This window comes from Anabrus simplex, chromosome 12 (genome assembly GCF_040414725.1).
Source record: "Anabrus simplex isolate iqAnaSimp1 chromosome 12, ASM4041472v1, whole genome shotgun sequence".
NCBI classification, from domain to species: Eukaryota; Metazoa; Arthropoda; class Insecta; order Orthoptera; family Tettigoniidae; genus Anabrus; species Anabrus simplex.
Window position 1 is genome coordinate 89,464,397 of NC_090276.1, and position 22,138 is coordinate 89,486,534.

General features: G+C 41.5%; 1 protein-coding gene across 2 annotated transcripts in view; it reads right to left on the minus strand.

Annotated features, from left to right (window-relative positions):
• Window positions 1-22,138, minus strand: part of jing (AE binding protein 2 jing) — a 342,693-nt gene that overhangs the window by 292,192 nt on the left and 28,363 nt on the right. Inside the window, exon 1 of one of the 2 annotated variants that reach the window (XM_067156360.2) lies at window positions 1,347-1,377. The exons of the other annotated variant lie outside the window; for it this stretch is intronic. Within the exon in view, the coding sequence (XP_067012461.2) occupies window positions 1,347-1,372 (26 nt within the window). The 5' untranslated portion in view covers window positions 1,373-1,377. Of the gene's footprint in view, window positions 1-1,346; window positions 1,378-22,138 lie in introns of those variants that run through there. 2 annotated transcript variants of the gene reach the window in all.

The window sequence follows — 22,138 nt, forward strand, 5'->3', positions numbered from 1 at the left end:
AATAATCTGACGACCATCGAGTTCATTCGTAACTTAGCTTTTAATTTCTCATTCCCAATACCCTCGAACCATTGTTCACACCTATTTGTACCAGCAATCATAGTCACAACCTCCATGTCTGCTAGGGAGATAGCCTGAGTCCATCCTGCTTTCACTCCCGTACAGCAGTCGGTCTGAAAACAGACCGACCTACAGATAATGTCGTCTGAGAACTCACTTTTCTCGCACAAAATATAGCTGATGGCAACCGCGAGCTCACTGTATTAGCTTTGCTCCACCTTGAGTAGATCTCCCTTACTATGCTACCACTCTGAGAGAACACACATCTAAACTACGGAACTCTAATGTCCACCTGTTGCAGTTCTGTGTTCTCGGTCTGACATTCAGTCGTCGTAAGTTTCTTCCATAACATCATTTCAGCCTTTGGAAAATGTTAATATATATATATGTGTGTGTGTGTTCCTGAGTCATCAGTCATTAGACTGGTTTGATGCAACGCTTCATGGCACCCTATCATGTGCTAACCTTTTCATTTCTACATCTGCTTCTCATATTTATACCTTGGTTTACGCCTACCGTTCTTAACGCCTGCATTTCCCTCAAAAACCAACTGAACAAGTCCTGGGTGTCGTAAGATGTGTCCTACCATTCTATATCTTCTTCTGGTCAAATTCAGCTCAATCGATCTCCTCTCATCAATTCCATTCAGTTTTTCTTAATTCGTCATTAGATCCATCCATCTCACCTTCAGCATTCTTATGTAACACCACATTTCAAAATATTTTATTCTCTTTCTTTCTGAGCTAGTTATCTTGCATGTTTCACTTCCATACAACGCCACGCTCCATACGAAAGTCTTCAAGCACATTTTTCTAATTGCTACATTAATGTCCGAAGTGAAAAATAGTGAATTCCTTTTCTGAAAAAAGCTTTTGCTTGCTTGTGCTAGTCGGCATTTTATGTCCTCCGTACTTCTACCATCGTTAGCTATTTTATTACACAGGTAATCGGCAATATTCATCAACTTCCTTTTAAGACTTCATTTCCTAATCCCGACTTCGTTCGCCTGTAGTCCATTATTTTTGTTTTGGACTTATTTATGTTCATCTTGTACTCCTCACCCTAGACTCCATCCATACCATTCAGCAATTAATCCAGATCCTCTGCAGTACCAGATAAAATAACATCGGAAAAATTCAGGATTCTGATTTCCTGTCTTTGGATTATGATTTCCTTTCCAAATTTCTCTTTGATTTGTTTTACTGTCTGTTCTGTATCAATATATATAACATTTCATCTGTACTGTACTAAGCAGTAACGTGTTCTGTTGACTCGAGGAAACTTACCCAGTGAGAAAGGCACTTCCAGACATTTTCACCCTCCTCCTACGTGACGTACTACTTGCTGACTGCCACACACACACGTCTAACAATGATATCAACGCGCTAGTGCGTGTCGACATCACTCCCTATGCCTTGTTTGTAGAGCACACCATTCCAGTCGTTCTGATACACTTCATGCAAAATAAACTAACCTGCAGTATAGTCAGGTTGCTACTTTCAACATATTGTTACTGCACACAGTTGCTGCAGGCAAACAGTGGAGTGTTCGTCAATTGTCAGTAGCTGGGTAAGTAATAGGAATGCCCTTTCTTCATTAGAATGGTCCAGCGCCCTCTAAAGATGCCGTGCCCTCCTTCCTGCTTTCGAATAAATGGTAAGAGCCACGGGGGGGGGGGGGGGGTATATATAACTAAGTTCAACAATATACTGACGGAACTAGGTCTCACTGCCAGAGTCCTCGGCACAGTGATGAACGACCATCTCACTTCGTAACTTCCAACCATTGTACATAGCACATAATTTGGTATTCTGGATCCTTGTGCTCACCTACAATTTCAGGCAGACGAAAGTGTCTCTGTCGGTAAACACAATAATTATTGATGATAGGACAACACAAATGACAGAACAAAATGTTCAAATGTATTCTACGACTTCTTTTAACACACACACCAGTTTATGAATATGACGAGTTCATTTTTTACATTTCTTCTTATTAATATTCTGATTTTTCGTCAGTATAAATCTACTCTTTTTTGTTATACTTTAGCCCAATCAACTGAAAATAAATGTACAATGTTATAATTTACGCATATTTTATTTCAGGGAGAGAGAATCCACAAGGGATAGCTGTCATAGAACAAAGGGGTAGCGTACGGTAACAGCATCAAATGGATAATAATTTTCGCGCTTTATCTTAGGATAAAAAGAGCTTACATATTTTTGAATTTTCAAATTTCCCCAAAATACTAAATTTCTGATTTAAAGCGCTGAAATCACCAGTACTTTTATACGTGTAATCCTGAAAAATGGACGTTAAAATATGCAGGTTTCACACGTTCAGGTGCTTTTAAACAAAGACCCTATCAAGTCTGGACACTCCACCGCTGTTTAATTATTATTTTAAATTATTTTACGCCCATATAGGAGGACTTTAATCAATCCATATACATTTAAGTCTTAAGAGTATTACCGACAAATTTGGCTTATGTTTCTTCTTTTGTTCCCAGAAATGCTTCATTCTTTCTGACCTGGCTGCCCTTTCTTCGTCAGTTATGGTGTGTCGTTTGCGTGTAAACCTTTCAGTTTAAGTCTAAAGTCTCTGTTTCTCAGGATCATCTTCTCTTCTCGATCTTCAATTTGCGGCATTGTCAAGCCTAATTCATGAAATCATCTTAGACTTCTTTGAACCAATTATTCTATTATAACGTACGGTAAAACGAAGAGATTATTATTATTTATTTACATTTCTTTCTGCCACTCTAGATTGCCATATGACTAAGAATGTCATTGTTAATTAAAGACAAATAATTTATATGCTAAACTGCTTGATAAATCTACATCTATTCCTAGTTTTTAATAATTAACAATATAAATGTTTCCGCAAAATATATTATGTCAATGACCTTCATTCTTACTACGAGTACACACGCTTTTAATTCTTGTTCGCACAACCACTCATTAATGGAGTTCGCAGACCTACATTGATAATGTTAAATCAGGGCACAGGCATAACATTAAGACTGTCTTTGTATTCAGCATTTATGATACACGGTATTGCAAAATGACGACGTAACACATTTATGAGAGTTCACGTCAGCTGTTTCAAAACCGTCCGTTGCGCTCGCCCAGCAAATATGCTGGTGATTGAACGGTGCAGGCCGTTAATTAATCGGCAGATTCACTGACCACGGTGTATTTTAAATCCTCACCTGAAGATCTCAACCGTTTCACGTAATTGGGAGGTGACTGCAATCCTCAATGTTTGAAACATTTAGTCGTATTTCCCCCCAGGGTGAGAAATGAACAGGAGTTGACCAATGAGAGATTAAAAGGAGTTTGGCATACTTTCTCTTTCCCATACACAGAATTATTGGTCATGAAAGAAAATAGTTACATTTAACATAAAAGAATGCTGACCGAGAACAGAAGGAAGATTGACAGTATCGAGGTAGATACATTCAAAACGTTACTTCAAACGCTGGCGTGATAATTCGCATTTTTCTCGCATTAGGTATGCAAAAGTCGAAAATACCGTCAGTTTAATTGTTTATGTGAACACCACTCGAGATATCCGGAGAGAGCACTAGGCTATAAACATATATAAGGGACGACAATTGTATTAGCTGTATTAAAAAACTGTACATTGTAAAAAGCTGTGTTAAATATAATTTCCGATCTTTTGTGCGTTTTACCTCATGACCAATAATAACGGAGATTTTAACGTTTATTGCGTTCTTCACAAACTTCCAAATATTTTCGGAAGTACCAGTTCTACCTAATAGGTGTTTTTCAGTCTTTCATGTCTCATAATATATTTTTATGGTGCGAGCTATAACGATGGAGATATCCACGAATTAAAATTGCCTTGCCATCGCTGACATGGAAATATTGTTCAAATATAACAAACTAGCTAGCGATGGTGGCGCTTGTTACGATTGTTAAAACCGTATGGTTATTCATCAGTAAGATAATGAAGACTATGGAAAAACATGCACGAACGATTAGAATTAGGGGAAAAGAAATCATAAAAGAGGCGGGGTGGATAGCCTACACCTCGAAGGCTTTAATCTCACTGAGCCGGAAGAAAATAACATGTGATGGCCTACAGTACATTAATATTACACTGACTCTTCTTATTCCACTTATCTCCGCGAGATGGCATTTCTGCTGCAATTATTGTACAAGTTCCCTGCCAACAGCGACACCTCGTGTAGCATCAGCTCTCAGCTTGACAGATACGAACGAACGAAAAAGTCACGTCCATGCCAATCATCATAATCGCCAAACCGGGTACCTCTTAATTTAGTCTGCAAAGCAAACGGGAAAAGAAGTTTCTACATGATAAAGTTAAAAAACATTATCTTCAATAAAGGACTTTAAAAAACACACAGTAGGTCGGTGGATGCAGAGTGGGTCTCGGCCCACAAGTAGCCACGGCTGGTCCGTGGTCCAACAGCTCTGCACTCTGACCGGCCAACCAAGCAAAGGAACCCCTCCGTGGCTCTACGCCTCTGTATTCGGGAGACGGGAAAGAGATGGACCTCACGGCTGGCCCCAACCGTCGGCTGTCCTACAATGGCTTCCCATGGTTTTCCATTCTCGTGCACTAGGCGAATGCCGGGACAGTTCCTAGTATAGGCCACGGCCGCCAACCCCGTCACCTCCAAGCATCTCCTTCACCGTAAAAAAATATTCTGGTCAAAGAGACGGCGTTACCGTCTAAGAGGCCTGCCTCCCCCTTTGGGGGGAGGAATGAAAATATTTTTGTAGTAGTAGTAGTAGCAACACACAGTAAGGTGCTAAGGGATGGAGTATAGAGATGTCTTTGATCTGAACGCCGCGGATAAGGGGAATAAGTGTTTAAAATAATAATAATAATAATAATAATAATAATAATAATAATAATAATAATAATAATAATAATTTAAAATGACTTGGCAGAAATAGGTATCAAGAAGGAGGATATAAAAGAAAGGACATCATTTAGGAAGAAGGTTGCGGGAATGAGGGATGCGTCTGAAGAGCAACATGCGAAGCCACGGAACATCTCGGTGGAAGAACGAGCAAGAAGAAGTCAAAGACTCAAGAATCTTTGGCGAGAGTGTAAAGAGAAGGGTATCAGTCTGCGTGACAGAAGGAAGATTGTGTAAACGTGGCCCACAGGTGGCCGTATCGATTAATAATAATAATAATAATAATTTAAAATGCAAAACAGAACTTCCCCGAGCGAAATTTTAAATACGGGGCTAGAGTTAACACGAGTTATAAATGTCAGTTGCATTTTAATATTAGAAGTTCGCTTATTTTCTTTTCCTTTCTTAAAAAGTAAAACAAAATAATGTCCAAGAAAATTCATGCTAACCTGCAGTCAGCTGTTATCAACCTGAACAGAAACACCATTGAAGGGGTGTCACAAGAATGGGATCAGGATGCAGAAATTGAACACCAAAATCGGCATTGTATGAAGTGTGCTTCTGAAGATAAAACATCTCACGCATTGTTGCTACAGGTGATCCTGTAAGATGTTTAATCGGAGTAAATCTTATTATCGGATTGAAATGACCAAAGGCAGAAGGAGCTAAGAACGCTATTTTATTCTCGGCAACCCCAAACAGTTGCCAATCTGTACAGTATGCTCTTGCTTTCACAGGAATTTCATCAATTTGAAGATCCACGACTTTTTCTCTGCCACAAATTCATTTGCTTTACGGTATCGAAGGGTGGACAATGAAGGCTTCATCAAGGCTTTTGAAATGGAGTACTGCGGAATGTCACCCTAGGTCACATCCTCCGAACTGACAAATACAGCCGGATACAACTGATAAGAGAGAAGAGGAACGTAGACGTGGGTGGAGAAGATTAGTGGTTCAAACATCCACGATACAGCACACCTAAGACGGTAAACACAAAACACGATAGTCGCCAACATCATGTGAGCACCAGAAGATAACAATTTGCCATCTATAAAAATACCTGGAGGCAAATTATAACAAAATACTGCCAATAAATATATTAAAAAGTTCCTTTTATAATGTTAATGAACATGCAATCACCAATTCTTCTCCAGTTTCTTCAACTAAACATCGAACACATTTTAAGATACAATGGAATAACTAGAGGATGAAAGAAAAAATAGATTTAAATGCCAAATAAATTACAATAATTATCTAACGAAAGGAGCATAATATTGCCTCGTCAGCCTCGCGAACATGTGTAGAAAAATCCCTGACCACGGATAATAAGGGTAGCAAGTGTTGGACACTGGTCAAAATACCACCACGCTCATGTTTCGTTGAGTGAACAATAAAACATAATAGTGAGGGGAATAATAGAGGGTAGTGCACAAACCAGCATCTGTGTGGACACAATATGAATAAAGAATGAAATGCAAGGGAGAGGGGAGAAGGAACTTGACGCGAGCAGGTTCTCACATGACGAAACAAATGGTATCAGATGATAATACATTAGCACGCGCTGATAGTTCACCTGGCGCCATCTGCCACATAACCAGTATCACACAGGAAGTCACGCTAAACGTTCTTGCTTTGTTTCCTAGCACATTTTTTAATTTATTTTGCCAGCAAACGAAGTGGAAAGCTTTGACTCTTTGATAAAGAGAGGGAGTGGTATTTTCTTTTTCTTCCTATCTGTTTAATGCCATGAGCTGGCATGCGAGTACCTCTGGGTCTAGTCGTAGTCTGGCAACGTCGCAGGGGGAGGTGGACACCGTCCTTTAACTACACACAGCTGGGGATAAAATCAAGACCCACCTGCTTCTATTTCAAAACAATTAATGATGGTCGACCATTCTCTTATAAGCTTAATTTATAAGAAGTCAATCAACAAGTCTTTAAACTGTATTTATTTGCCTGATCTTATGACGATGACACTATCTGTAATTTCCATTTGTTTCGTCACTTGGCTAAGAATTATTTCCGGGCGAATATTTCTAAATACGTGCACACTGTCGTAGAGGAAATACAAGTTTTTATAGTACGCTTTTCAATTTGAAAGGAGTAACTACTTCCTGAATCTTTAGTAAGTTCAAGGAGTATTACACGATTCACCATCAGTGTTCTCCCCAGAAATTTTTGTTAGCTGGGTGGCAGGAATGAGTAGCCGGGCAGGGAATACTACGTAAAAAATAAATATGATAACATTTTAACTTATTCCCCTCAGGCCATTAACAATAATATTAGACAGGTAAACATTAACTGCAGAAATCTTCTATTTTAGTGTTATCATTATCACGAAGACGACGTAACATAGTAGTCTGAACTTCTAGTGTTCTACTGCTCCTTCATAGTCACTCGGTAGCTGTGGAGAGCCAGACGGGTTTGTTACGTCTCGCGGAATCGAGTGCTCGCATGCGATTCCACGCTAATGCAGACACCGCTCGCGCACGACACTACGTGATAAGCTGAACTCCGATATAAATCGCGCAATTATGCGAAGATTTTTCATTTAAATAGACAGTTTTACAGTGTTTACATTTTAATTTGGAACACAATGACTGAAATATGTGTAGCCTCCGTGGCTCGGGCGGCAGCGCCCCAGCCCCTCACAGCTGAATTCCGTGGTTCAAATCCGGTCACTCCATGTGAGATTTGTGCTGGACAAAGTGGAGGCGGGACAGGTTTTTCTCCGGGTACTCCGGTTTTCCTTGTCATCTTTCATTCGAGCAACACTCTCCACTATCTCTCAGACATTAATCAGTGCCCCAGAGGAGTGCGAAAGGCTTCAGAAGCCGGCACAATTCCTATCCTCGCCGCAAGATGGGGCTTCATGCCTGACCCGGTCACTGACTGAAAACAGGTTGTAGGTTTTCAATGACTGAAATATGTATTCATATTACGTAAACAGAGCGAGTTAGGAGCGCGCAGCTGTGAGCTTGCATTCGGGAAATATTGGATTCGAACCCCACTGTCGGCAGCGCTGAAGATGGTTTCCGTGGTTTCCCATTTTCACACCAGGCTGTACCTTAATTAAGGCCACGGCCGCTTTCTTCCCACTCCTAGTACTTTCCTATCCCATCGTCTCGATAAGACCTATCTGTGTCGGTACGACGTAAAGCAAGTTGAAATATTATCTAACTAGCAGATATCTAGGTTATGATAGCCAGCGGTCAGTGTAAATGGCTGGGAGGTGCGCCCATTAGAAAGGTCCTAGGAAGAACACTGACGATGTTTTCAATCCACATAAAATGAATTTGTCGTAAAACATCTTACTCATTGTTGCTAAATTTGATCATGTAAGTTGTTTAAGTCGTCTTATCTGTTTGAACTGCTCAAGCAGAAGGAATTATAAACGCTGTTTTACGCCCGGCAACCCAAAACAATTGTCAATCGATACAGTCTGCAGTTCTTTTTACATAACTTTTATAAATCAATTTGAAGTTTCACGACCTTTTCACTCTCAGAAAGTCGAACAACATGCTGAAAGAAATGTTTCCTATAGAACTTAACATATAAATACATTTTTTATAAATATGGGATCAAACTGATTACGTTAAATATCCAACTTTTTAGGTAAATGTCATTATAGTTCTCGATATCTTCCAGCAACCACGTCAACTGTTGTGAAGAAGCATCAATGTGGGATATAAGAGAGCTTCTGTTATTGATATCATCCGGTAAAACGTTAAGCATCACAACAAATCTATGAGAGACGAAAGCTGTCTGTAAGTAAAGAATTTCTGCAGATTATCAAGTTAGAAGTATTATCCAGTAAAAACTTTAGTCGGTAGGCAGCCATAGCTCATACAAGCACTTACACGCTGAAAGCACCGTTTATTCTAATTCACAAAAAACAGGGCGATTGCGTTTATGGAAGCACGTCTTTCCGTCGTTATCAGTATATGTTTCAGTAAAGCTGAAGTCACTATCTTGAAAATATTTTATACGCACCGCTGATCTGTTCGTTAAAAACACTCTGTGCGTGAGTCTGAATGAATCCATTTACTATGAAGATCAGGATCTGCAGGCATTCAAAAACAACTTACGTATCCTTTAATTTTACTGACATATCCCAGTTGCTTACGTACTCCGGGACTGCACATCCATCTGGCATGACTACAACATCTTCACATCACCAAAGACAGCATAATAATGGAAATATATGTACAAATATACAGGTGCGTGGAGTGTCTTACGTGCAGTCACACGGCACTCTAGTCGGCAGATTGGAAGAGCTGCGGCGTTGCCGCATTTTGCACAAGAGACAGGCGTAATAAGAGTCCATTGGCCGTAATGGTGGGCGGGTTGCGATCTTTATTTATTTGTACACACCATCTTTGGACAAGGAGTTAGTTACGCTCTGCCTCAGAGGCGAGTGGGTGTGTTTCTGTGCCCAGTTTGATGACGAAAATAAGGTAGGGAGCTCGGGAAACCCCGTGTAGGCGCCTAGCCCACCCTGTTGAACAATACCAAGGGCTTAACGTCCCGATCCGATGAACGAATCACTGTCAACAGAGTCGTATGCCACTCGCTTCATATATGAACACTTTGGAGTAGTTTGGAATTGAACCCAGGCTTTCGGCACGCAGTCTAGTGATCAGCAATTCTATTCCACCACCTCTTCTACCCTGCCGTTCAACATTCTGATAGTAAAATATTTTCCACTCGGCACTTTTTTTTTTTGGTTGCTATTTGTTGTATACTGCATCGACACACACGGAATAGGACAGGGCTACGCATGATGAAGCCAAGGTACCGTCCTAGCATTTGTCTGGTATTAAAACGGAAAACCACGGAAAATCATCTTCAGGGTTGGGGTTCGACCTCTTTATCTTTCGAATGTAAGCTATCAGCTACGTAGCCAAATAGAACACCCGAGTGTGTGTAAAAGGGTTAATGGATTTCGGGTGACCAACTAGCATATGACACAGGGGCAGGGTTGCGATTTGGACGGTGCTCAATAGTTGAGGAAACGTGAAGGAGTGGTTCCGGCGCCCAGGCTGGCTCCTTGAGGCGGATCAATACGCCCGCCCCTACCACCGGATATTGATCCACGAGAGGGTGACTGAGTCTGGAGATTCTCCAGCCCGCCTTGGCTCCAGTGCATACCAAGAAACATCCTCACCATCTGCTAGCAAGGCATGATCGCTGATTGACAAATTACTACAGAAATCCTTGGAACGTATGGGCAGAATTTTGAACACTGTACGAAAGTATCAAAATTAGGGGTATTCCATTACAACAAGTGAAAACTTCTACATATTAGGGCGCAAATTCACTGCAAATGGACTAAGTACAACGGATATAAATAACTGTACAACACAAGCCAAAGTGGCATTCAACATGAAAAGAACCATTCTAACCACTAAACCCCATCCAAGGAAGTGAACGTAACATTTGTAAAAAGTCATGTCTGGAGTGTTGCTCTTCATGACCCGGAAACATCGACTAGGCACAAATGGCTAATGAGAATAGGCCTACCAGAGTTGGAGAAGTCTTTGGAAGGAGCTACTGGACACTTATACAGACACAACGTCTTTGTGGTTAGAGTTTTGGAGAGGGAAACGAGGGACAGGAAGGCCAAGTTTGCAGTTCATTAACAAACTATTAATTATGTGAACATTTGTACTGATATGTTCTGAGACCATCTCCTAGTAATATTTGCTCATCTTCCTACAGCAATATCTGCTTTCCATGGTTCATTGTATGACACGAACTTCATAAAGTGGTGAATCGTCCGGATTTATGATTCATACCAGTGTCACCAGCTTCAGCTCTTTAGTTAAAACAACTCTGCATGCGGCAATGTACAGCAGCCAAAAAAAAAAAAAAAAGAAGGAAGGATTAGCGCATGCGACTGCATGCTTCCCGCATTTAATATTTTATCACGTTTAATTTTAATTATTATCAAAATATAAATTCACCTCCCATGTAGAAACGAACCCTGTCGATACTTACAAGAAATATTATATGCCTACAGGTTCAACCTGCGAGGAACTAATAAAATGCGATGTACTTTTTTATCTACACATCTATTTTACACTATACATCCCTCATAGTGCCCATTAACCTACATTTTCATGGTTGGAGTATGAGAAACGTATCCATACGTGAAGCGCCAATTAAAAAAAAGTAGAAAGCAAAGGAAATGAACGATTGTCATTGAAGGGGTCTCTGTGCATCCTTCAACGTAGCGGGTTAGAATTCACTCTAAACTAAAGCTTTTCCTTCTGCATCAATGGGGTCGACTTCAAGCAGATGTGACTGTATATTGATTTCTGTATAAAACTGTATATAGCTAAGGTAACTCCTTACATCCGTAAAGAGTTTCAAGATACGGTCAATAGTAACTTCACGCTACCGTTTTAACAGCACGCTAACACACTACAGCTCGAAATTGGCGATTTCTTCGCTATTGGGCTAGCAGCAATGATACCAACTGCTACACGGTACGCAGTGGAGGGCCTTAGAACTACGCCGTCTGCCACATGGTACCTACCGGAAGATCTTGGAACTTAAAATACCGTAAGAAAAATGATGTGGGAAAATCAGTATTCCCATCTATTTTTCCGATCACCTTCACATTGTACGCTTTTAAAAGAGGGTTCGTTCATCATCGGAAAACTGCTTAGCAAGTTGTATGCATAGATTATTGTGTCCTGCGTCTGGCAGTGGATCAGTGACCTCTTAACACTAATCGAGGAAAGAACTGAGGTGGTATGATCCTGGGAGGTGGTATGATCCTTCGCAGAATGGGAAGGATCATGAAGGGTGAGAAAATGGCTCACTAGACCTCGCAAAACTAATTCCGTCAGGTTCCGAAGAGTTGACCGAGGGAAGTCGGATAAAAAAAGATGTGGAGGCCAGGAGATTGGCCAAGTAAATGGCCAAATTCAGCAGTGAGACACCGCGGATGCACTGTACCATCCAGTGCCAGACCAGTACTTCTTAGTGAACGACTACGTAGTAACGCATGATATCGTACGTTTTCAAGGAAGTTTGCGTACGGCTCAGTGAGTAACTCCCCATTCATCTCTCCCAGAAGGAGTATGTATCAACTTCCTCGTTAGTAAGAACATTAATCCGCCTACAGAGGGTTTACTATGCATGTCAGAAGTAGACCGTCAGTATTTGTAAGCAGTATAGTACAATATCGCCAGACGTTGTTAATGACGTATCGAAATACGTGTTTATATACATTGGGTGGGAAAATGTTGAAGATTATTCCTAGAGACCGGGTAAGACACTTCCATCAAGGAATTTATTGTATTTGAACAGAAAAGCGATGTCTAACAGGAGGCTTTGACGATCGGCAAAGCAACAGGTTATAACTAATTTACAATACCCTGTAAGAGCAAAGATATAAATAATTCAAACGTATTTATTCCAGTTGCCAGGCCTGTTTTATAAAGGGTAGATCCCCTATGGGTGAGGACGGTAGAATAACACCCACGGTATCCCCTGCCTGTCGTAAGAGGAGACTAAAAGGGGCCCCAGGTGCTCTTTGGAGCGTGGGTCGGCGACCACGGGACCCTTAGCTGATTCATAACGTTGCTTCCACTTACTTGTGCCAGACTCCTCACTTTCATTTATCCTATCCGACCTCCCTTTGTCAACTCTTGTTCTCCTCCGACCCCGTCCGTAGTAGAGCAATCGAGGCGGTGGTGATTATTGTTTTAAGAGGAAGTACAACTAGGCAACCATCCTCCACTTAACACTAATCCGAGATAAAAAAATTGAAGGAATCCAACACTTCGAAAAATGAAGGTATCGGCCAAAGGAAGACAAGGGCCACGAAGGGCGTGAAAATGGAAGACTCCCTAACCCTCGGGAACTAATACCGTCGGGGTCGGAAAAGAACAAGAGTTGACCAAGAGAGGTCGGATAGGATAGATGAAAGTGGAAGCAATGCCAGGAGTCATCTAAGGGCCCCGTGGTCGCCAACCCACGCTCCCAAGTTCAAAGCCCCTGGGGCCCCTCTCAGTCGCCTCTTACGACAGGCAGGGGGTACCGTGGGTGTTATTCCACCGGCCCCACCCACAGGGGGAGAGCACTCGAGGCCTAGGGAGTCTTTCATTTTCACACCCTTCGTGGCCCTTGTTGGCCACCTTCATTTTTCGAAGTGTCGGATCCCTTCCATATTTTCTCTCTGATTAGTGTTATATAGAGGATGGTTGCCCAGTTGTACTTCCTCTTCAAACAATTAACAGCACCACCACCGCCACCACGCTTACCTTGAGATACTGTGTTCGGTTCCCGGCAGGTCCAGCTGAGGCTCTTTTGATACAAGAGACAGTGGACCTGGTCAAGAAAATCACGCAGTACAGCTGAGGATAACCACGTGACACTCCAGTATCTGCGTGCCATTTGTCTGGGCAGCAGCCGCGGTGGCAGGACAAGGCCCTTAATAAGCTTTTGTACGAGTTTGTTTGTTCATTAACCGTCTCAGTAGGTAGATAAACTAAATATCCCAGGAAGAGCTAGCTTCTGAGAAGAACTCTATTATAAACGGCCTTTAGAGGTGCAAAACGAAACTTCCAAGAGGAAGCAGTACTGAGTGAGGAATCAGCTGAAGATGAAACAGACCTCTCTGCCCCCGCTCGAACTTTCAGAGGTCACACACAATTCCTGACCGTGGTGCATATGAGAGTGTAATAGTCTCGTTGTTAATTAGTGAGTACTGGCTACGAAATGACAGCCGATTACAGCGTTGCCACTAGTAAACACGATCAGTTATCTTACGGCGTTGCCAGGCAACTAAGAGAGGCGGGGCTCAAAGAGAGGGGGCTCGGTAAGTACACGGCACACCGCAGGCGAGCTTCAGAGCAGGCAGGGCGACGTTCGCTACAGCACCAACTTAAAAGGAAGCATAAGTCCGCGTGATCACAGGTGTGCAGCCGAAGAGCAAAGAGAGAAAGCCCCAGGCATTAGCGCCAGAAGAAAACAGTAATAATGGAAGTGAAGCACACTGTCAATATAATGAACAAAATAACGATGCCTCTCATTTTACAGCTGCGCCGTTATCAGGTTGGTCTGTGACGTTGGCTACAAATTTGGTAAATTCGCGTCAGTAACAATCTATTCTGCAGATCGACCCAGTCGTTGATGTTCTCCAGCCACCCACACGAACTCCGTAATTCAGGTAAGGTCGAGGAAGTGTCCACTAATCCCCCTACCCGAATTCCGCAACTTGCCCTTGAGTTAAAAAAAAAAAAACAGGTGCGTCCGACAGCGGCAGAGAAGAGCATCTGATGAATCTATTGCCGAGAAGGTAAGGTACTGAAAACTGCTGTTAAATACTGAAGATTGAGAAGATTGCAAAAATAATGTACAGTATAGTGAAAAGGGTCAGACACACTTCACATTCAGACTTTATAGGAAAATGAAATCTACTGGTGATCAGGGGTTGGAGACAGTGATGGGATAATCGAATACTTTTAATATTCGAATAACCTCTATCCGATTATTTAAATATTCGAATAAATCGAATAAAATAATCGAATATTTCAAATATTATTCAGTTGTATCGCATAGAATAATAGGATGCGTCATGAATAACGTTTTCGGTTTAAGTGTGTCGGATGGATAACCAACTGAAATAAGAGAATCGATAAACTCGTATACGTAAAATAGAAAATAATACGCCTCCTTTCCAAATATGGGCGCGTGATCCAGAATTTTAATCTATGTCATTTGAAGTAATGGCATCTGAATGCATGACTCATTCATACGTGTGGAACATGAGCTCGTACCGTCTTACTAATAAAAAGTCCTTATACAGTTGTTTAACTCTTGTTTAGTTAAACAGTGAATAAACCCTGTATAAGCGTTTTACCTTTTTCTTACTAATAAACGAGGTATACGCATTGTATTACTATACAGCACGTATACACTCTTTCCAAGGCGTAGGAATCTCTTCCTGCAGTTCACTGACGTATTTCGCACGTTCACCGCCTTTATGATTGCTGGTTATCTACGAGCAAAACTTTCCGGAAAGTCGCACAGTAGCACGGCATATCGAAAAGGCAGTGGCAACACTAAGTGAGACAGCTGGAAATTGGCTTATACTGATATCAACATTTCTTCAGCTTGCTTGTGTAATGAACGCCAGAAAAAAGAAATGGAAAGGCTTAAGAAAAGATCAATAGCTCCTAACTGGGATGGTACGGTAAACGCAAGCAATTGTAATTGAATCGGTGAGTTGAAAAGGGTACACATTCCAAAATCCTTACTTTTCAGGAGAAAGGAAAACCTGTTTTGTAGCTAAACGAAAGGTTTGATCAAAAACGTTTCTATTAGGCATTTATACATCATATTTCTGCGTATTCAACTACAAAGTATGGAAATCATATCACGTATGGTTTTCAAGTTATGCCATTTTTCATCTCGAGGAATATGTCCCATTTTATAGGTACGGTACTCATATTTGAGAAAGATCTTTGTAGGGGCAGATAATGTATAATAAACTCGCAATATCAAAAGTCTATTAAGTAGTAACACATTATTACACAAAAATACGCCCAACCATAATTTATTTTATAGTTATTCATTGCCATTCCGTCTCTTTAAAGTGTTTTACTTTACGAAGATGTCTGGCGTCCATAACCTCTGAACGGTGTATGTCTTCTATGTTTAACATATCGTGAAGATCATCAATGTTATCGTCCATTCTTTCAATGTTAAATGGATAAGTCGAATATTTCACCACGATTATATTATTGTAGACAATAAATACCACGAAAATAAACTGCTCACTCGTTTCTTTTTCCGCTACTCGCTGCTATACAACGCTTATACAAGGGTCCTGGTCTGTATAAGCAATCCAATGAATAAGTATAACAGATGTATTTCACATAAACGGCGTATAAAACTTGTATAAAAGTTATACACCGTTTATTAGTAAGACGGTTAATATTTTCGGATGGCTTACCAGAGACCGTTCGTCCTACTCATACACTTCTTGTAAGGGAACGGAGATAGGTAATTGTAATTTCCTTGTGATGAGATTGATGAGCTGATGACAAAATTGAGATTACTTTTCATTCAATTCGAAAGCATTCACTGTTCAATTGCCCCGAATCATTTGAATGGAATGCAAATGACTAATCGAAGAAATAATCAAATGGAAAAAGTAATCGAATAAGCGACTATTTTGTATTCGATTATCCCATCACAAGTTGGAGATGCTCGAAACTTTTTATACCGGAGAGTGATCATCATGCTTTTTTCTAGACGCGTAGGAAATCACACTCATGATCCATATTGAGAAGAGTACAAACAGAGTACGATACATTAAACTGGAATGACCATATAACAAGTGTCTGCAGAAAAGTATATGCATCTCTTCACCCCCTAAAAATGAAACACACCGGGCGAGTTGGCCGTGAGCGTAGAGGCGCGCGGCTGTGAGCTTGCATCCGGGAGATAGTAGGTTCGAATCCCACTATCGGCAGCCCTGAAAATGGTTTTCCGTGGTTTCCCATTTTCACACCAGGCAAATGCTGGGGCTGTACCTTAATTAAGGCCACGGCCGCTTCCTTCCAACTCCTAGGCTGTTCCTATCCCATCGTCGCCATAAGACCTATCTGTGTCGGTGCGACGTAAAAGCCCATAGCAAAAAAAAAAGAAACAATCCATTCTTCCACACAGCATGAAAATAAAACTTATTCAAACCCTCATTTTTCCAATAATTTATTACTGCCTCTGTGGATCCGTGGTAGAGTGTCGGCCTCCGAATCCCAAGATAGCGGGTTCAAACCCGGCAGAGGTAGTCGGATTTTTGAAGGGCGGAAAAAAGTCCATTCGACACTCCATGTCGTACGATGTCGGCAAGTAAAAGATCTCTGGTGATACATTTGGTATTTACCCGACAAAATTAATTAAATCTCAGCCATAGACGCCCAAGAGAGATCCGGTTTACTCTTGTCTGCCATCTAGCGGACCTAGAGTAAAACGGAACGTCGAGATTGACGAGCAGACAGCCAGATGGCGTCAAATTGAAATGTCTGCACACGGTAGCTGAGGCCATGCGATTATTATTATTATTATTATTATTATTATTATTATTACTGTGATGTATTAACCGATGCAACTGCAGAACAAACTATGAAACTTCAAAGGGTAATGAACTCTTGCATACGACTTATATTTTCTTTGAACTTTAGGACACATATTTCCCCTTATTATGAGAAGCTATCTCGGCTGAAAATTGATCAACTAAGGAATTTACATACTGCGACACTAATTTTTCGACTTCTGAACGAATCTACACCTGAATACCTATCCTCACATTTTAACTTCCTCTCATCTTTCCATGGACATAATACCAGATCGACTTCTACCCTTATGATACCGGTTAATCATTCATCTGTATACAGCCACTGGGGCAAGGCTATGGAACATACTCCCTGTCAGTATACGTAATAGCACTTCAACAGTCTCATTTAAACGGTCTTGTCGAGATTTCCTCTTAAATACGTGACCAGCTTGTATGAATGTTAGTGTGTATGACTGCAAGCGTGATTCAGAACTATTGTTAGGTGATGTAGGTAGGCTAGATAATATTAATCATTAAAAATAACAATTACGATCTGTTATAATATTACTCCATAAATTTAGGTAGCTCCTAGGGTCTGCTAATGTTATTTTACCAAAGTATGTGATTATGTACTGTACGTAGTGGTTAAGTGTAAGAGAGGACCGTGAGCCGTAACTTCGCCACATACAAAGGCATAAATAAATAAATAAATAAATAAATAAATAAATAAATAAATAAATAAATAAATAAATAAATAAATAAATAAATAAATAAATAAATAAATAAATAGTGTCGGCTCTGGTTCCGAATCAGAAACTGACAATAAACCAAAGAAAGACATCCAGAAGAAAATTGCACAGTGGCAAAATGGTGAAATAGACATACTGTAGTTTGTGAAATGTACCTATTTCTTACATGTGATGAGCTTAAAAATATATTCTGAATAAAAGTAGTTGCAACTGAAGCTCGTCTTGCTGATGTGTTGGCGGGGAGCTGTCAAGAGAAAATCACTGATCTGCTGCTAGTTGCGGATCTTCGTGTATTGGCGGTAAGGGCAGTTTTGGGCAAGTGTGAGGCGCGTTCAAGTCAATGCCGACCATTCACTCGACCCTCAAGTACGATTTGCAACAAATGATATTATTTTCCCTCTCAATAAGAGACCGAGATAAAATATTTTCACTGTTCTTAAAAGTTCACGCATTGCATTAGCTCGTAGCTGACGTATTTGTCCAACCCTCGTCCAGTTTCTCCACGGGGTCGGGCATGACGTGAGATGAATCTGTCGTGGCGGGTTTTTATGACCGGATGTCCTTCCTGACGTCAACCTCAGAGGAGTTAATGAGTTGAAATGAATGACGTGATATGTATAGTAGGAAGAGATAGGGTGAAACCCGGTGCTGGCACATACCCTACTCCTCTCGAATAGGACCAAGGGGTCTGTTCAAGGCTTAACGTCACCGTCTGGCGGACGTATCACCAGGAACAGCGTCATAAGCCCTCACTCCATATGAGCACTGCGGAAAGGTTAATTCCAGTGTTTTGGCACGCAATCTAGTTGTTAAGAGATTGTATACCACCACCTCCCCTACCTTGCCGGCTAACATTTTGATGGTAACATTTTTTTCGACTACCGGGACTCGAACCCGCTAACCACGGTGTCAGACCGTTTAGACTTCAACGCCTTAACGATCACGGACACCAGGCGGGCTAGCTGATGTATACAATAATAAAATATGATTAAGAAATATGGAGATCATACTGACAGAATCAATGTAATCGACTGGAGGGAATAATCTACCTGAATATACCTCGTAGATATGCCGACAAGAATTCCTTCACCTGTTAGAGAGCATCTGTCTAAAATTTGATATGAAATTACATATTTAATTTCACTTTACAGGTGTCCGAACTCACCGTTGCTATAGTCAGTGAGAGAGAGACTTTAAATACACTGCTTATTATGTCCGATAACAAGTTTCTGTCTCTGGTCACAGCGCATCTCGTCCGGAATACCAAGAATCATCTTACATTCGTTTTCCCGTGTTTTTCAACAACAAAAACTTCGAGCATTCTTTAACAAGTTCCTTTACGTCGCACCGACACAAGGTCTTATGACGAAGATGGAACAGGAAAAGGTTAGGAGTGGGAAGGAAGCGGCCGTTGTCTTAAGAGAGAGCCCCGGCATTTTACTGGTGTAAAAATGAGAAACCACGGAAAACCATTTTCAGGGCTACCGACCGCACCGTCTCCCGACAGCTGCGTGCCCGACCGCAACTCGCTCAGTATAGAAGGAAGTCATTACCGTAATACAAAGTACAGTATGCCACAGCGAGTGTCAAGAGGCATCACCCGGTACTGATAAGGCCCGCGCAGGTCGCCGTTTACCATCGGTACGAAAATATTTTGTTTCGCGATCGTTTTTCATTTCTTTATACGGCGATGAATGTCCGCCACCCTCGGAGGCCCCGATTCGATTCCCGACTCTACCACGAAATTTGATAAGTGATATGAGGGCTGGAACCGGGGGGGGGGGGGGGTCACACAGACTCAGGGGTCAACTGAATAAAGAGGAGATCGATTCCCCCCTCAGCCATCCTCAAGTGGTTTTCCGTGGTTTCCCACGGCCGCTAGTTCCCCTATCCCTTCCCATCATCCCAAAAACGCCCCTGTTTAGCATGGCAGGTGAGGCCGCCTGGGCGAGCTACTGGCCCTCTCCCCAATTGTATCCCCCGACCCAAAGTCAAATATTAGTTCTATCGAAGAAAGGTAGAAATTTTATAAAATGCATTTTGCAATCGTTTATGTCTGGTATATTTTACCGTACGAGTTAGGATAACTGAGTTATTAACATATTAGGCTATTGTTTTTTTACAAATCAATCAACGGCGAATATCGCTGATATACCACACGGTACGAACTAACTGATGACGACCATCGAACGAGACGAGAACCCATGAAGAAGCGATAACTCCAAGAATAAGGAATCTGGGTTGGAGAGTTGAAAGCCTGAACATCGCCGAGCCGGAAGAATACATAATGGACCGAGCGAGTTGACTTCGCGGTTTGAGCTTGGACTCGGAAGATAGTTGGCAGCTTTGAAGATATCCCCCCTGTAATTTCACATTTTCACTCCCGTCAACATCTTAACATTCAGGTCACCACGGCCGCTTCCTTCCCTTTCTCATCCCGTCGTCACCAGAGTCGGTGCTACATTGAAAAAATGTGATGGTCGCTAAAACTTATGAACAACGTCACACCCTCATCTTCGTTAGATCGCATTACTGCAACAATTACAAATCTAACCCGTTAACGACGGGTACGACGGCTATACACACCAGCGATAATTTTCTTGATCATTAAACGCTTTTCTCAACTTGCGAAACAAATCCTGAATATCCCTTCAAGAGAATACAAACTTCTGGTTAAGAGAAACTCGTTAACAAAGAAATGTTTGGCCAATTCTGAGCAAATATTTTCGCTACCGGGAAAAGCAAATGTGTAGTAAAATAGAATTAGTACTAGGAATAAGATGACTGGGCAAAGTGCAGAGATCCTTGACATTACCGGTAACACAGTCGTGATTCGATGCGTCACATACACTACTTCCCGTATCTATTTTAACACATGACAATGAGTCAACCCACTCTCGTCTCTGTGTTCTTGTTGTACGAGGAAGACGTCCAAATACTGTTACGTGAGCTTCATTCATGATCCTCAAGCCGATTACTCACATTTCGCTATTTAAAACCTTCGGCCATACGTCTAGTGAGAGGATTTTTAAAATGATATACCCGAGAACACAAAATTGGGACATGTTAGATCATTTCTAGCAACTGGGATGTATATTCTCCCGCGATGGCAGTATGCTAGATGAAACAGAATCAAAGTCCAGCAAAAATAATCCAGCGAGCTAGCAGTAACGACCAAAGGATTTTTTTTTTTTTTACAAAATAAGTGAACGCTCGGACGAAGCTTACTTTACAGTATACCGGTCCGTTTTTTAAGACTGACTCTGCTGTACGGCAGCGAAAGTTGGGTGGACTGAGTAGTAGCGAAAATTACTGCTGGTACAAACAGGTTGGAAATCACACAAACTAGGCGGTAGCGTTTGAACTACTCAAGCCGGCACTGCCAATCAACGCTTTCGGGGTCAAGGTTTGGTGACATCGCCGCCTATAAGATGTGTTTAAATGGCTGTTTTGAGATACAAACTTTTAAGAATTATTAGTTTAATGAGACACGAAGACATCGTTCTTGGAACGTGAAAAAAACTGAAATTCACGATATCTTAGCACAGAACGAGACAAGAACTATGTACATAAGTCTTCTCTTCTTATACTTTTTCTCCAGCTCTTCCCACAGCCTGTTGGGGTACACTATTGAATTCGGCCTTGTTTTATGGCCGGTTGCACTTCCTTCCTTCGGTACGGGGAGGGATCTCTTCCCTATTAGTGGAAATACAAATAGCATCTTGGGACAATCACATTTCAGAATCAAAAGAATCATCTAGACGCGAATAAATTCACCGACCCAACCGACAATCGAATCCGCGACCCTCTGAACTGGAGGCGTCAACGCCGACCATTCAGCCAAGGGGCCGGACGCAAAAAGGCCTCCATTATATCTCATTTTAAAGACGTATTCGTAGAACATTATGACAGAGAAGTCGTTCACTATGAACGCAACATCTCTCAGCAGGCATCCAACACCATCAGGTAGTTACCGATCTGCGATAAACACACAATTCGTATAAGCGCGATTTTTCTTCGGTAAACGTTCCCGCGTGCCAGCGCGAGCACCAGAGATTTGTCAGCTATTAACATTTATATTGGACTACAAAACACCCTCCTGACCTCCCCTTCCGAAACAGCTCAAGCATATCTCAAACGAACATGCTGCACCAATTAAGAGGGCGAAACTGTCAAGGCTTGTCTTATGAACACGTAGGGGCTGCTTAAGCGTCCTACACACGCAGGAATACGGTTTAGCGAAATTGGTCTTTTTTTAAATTTCACGAACAAAGATCTGTTGTCTCGCGAACCAAGTTCGTGGACTCACTGGCGATGATCCATGATCTTCCCGGT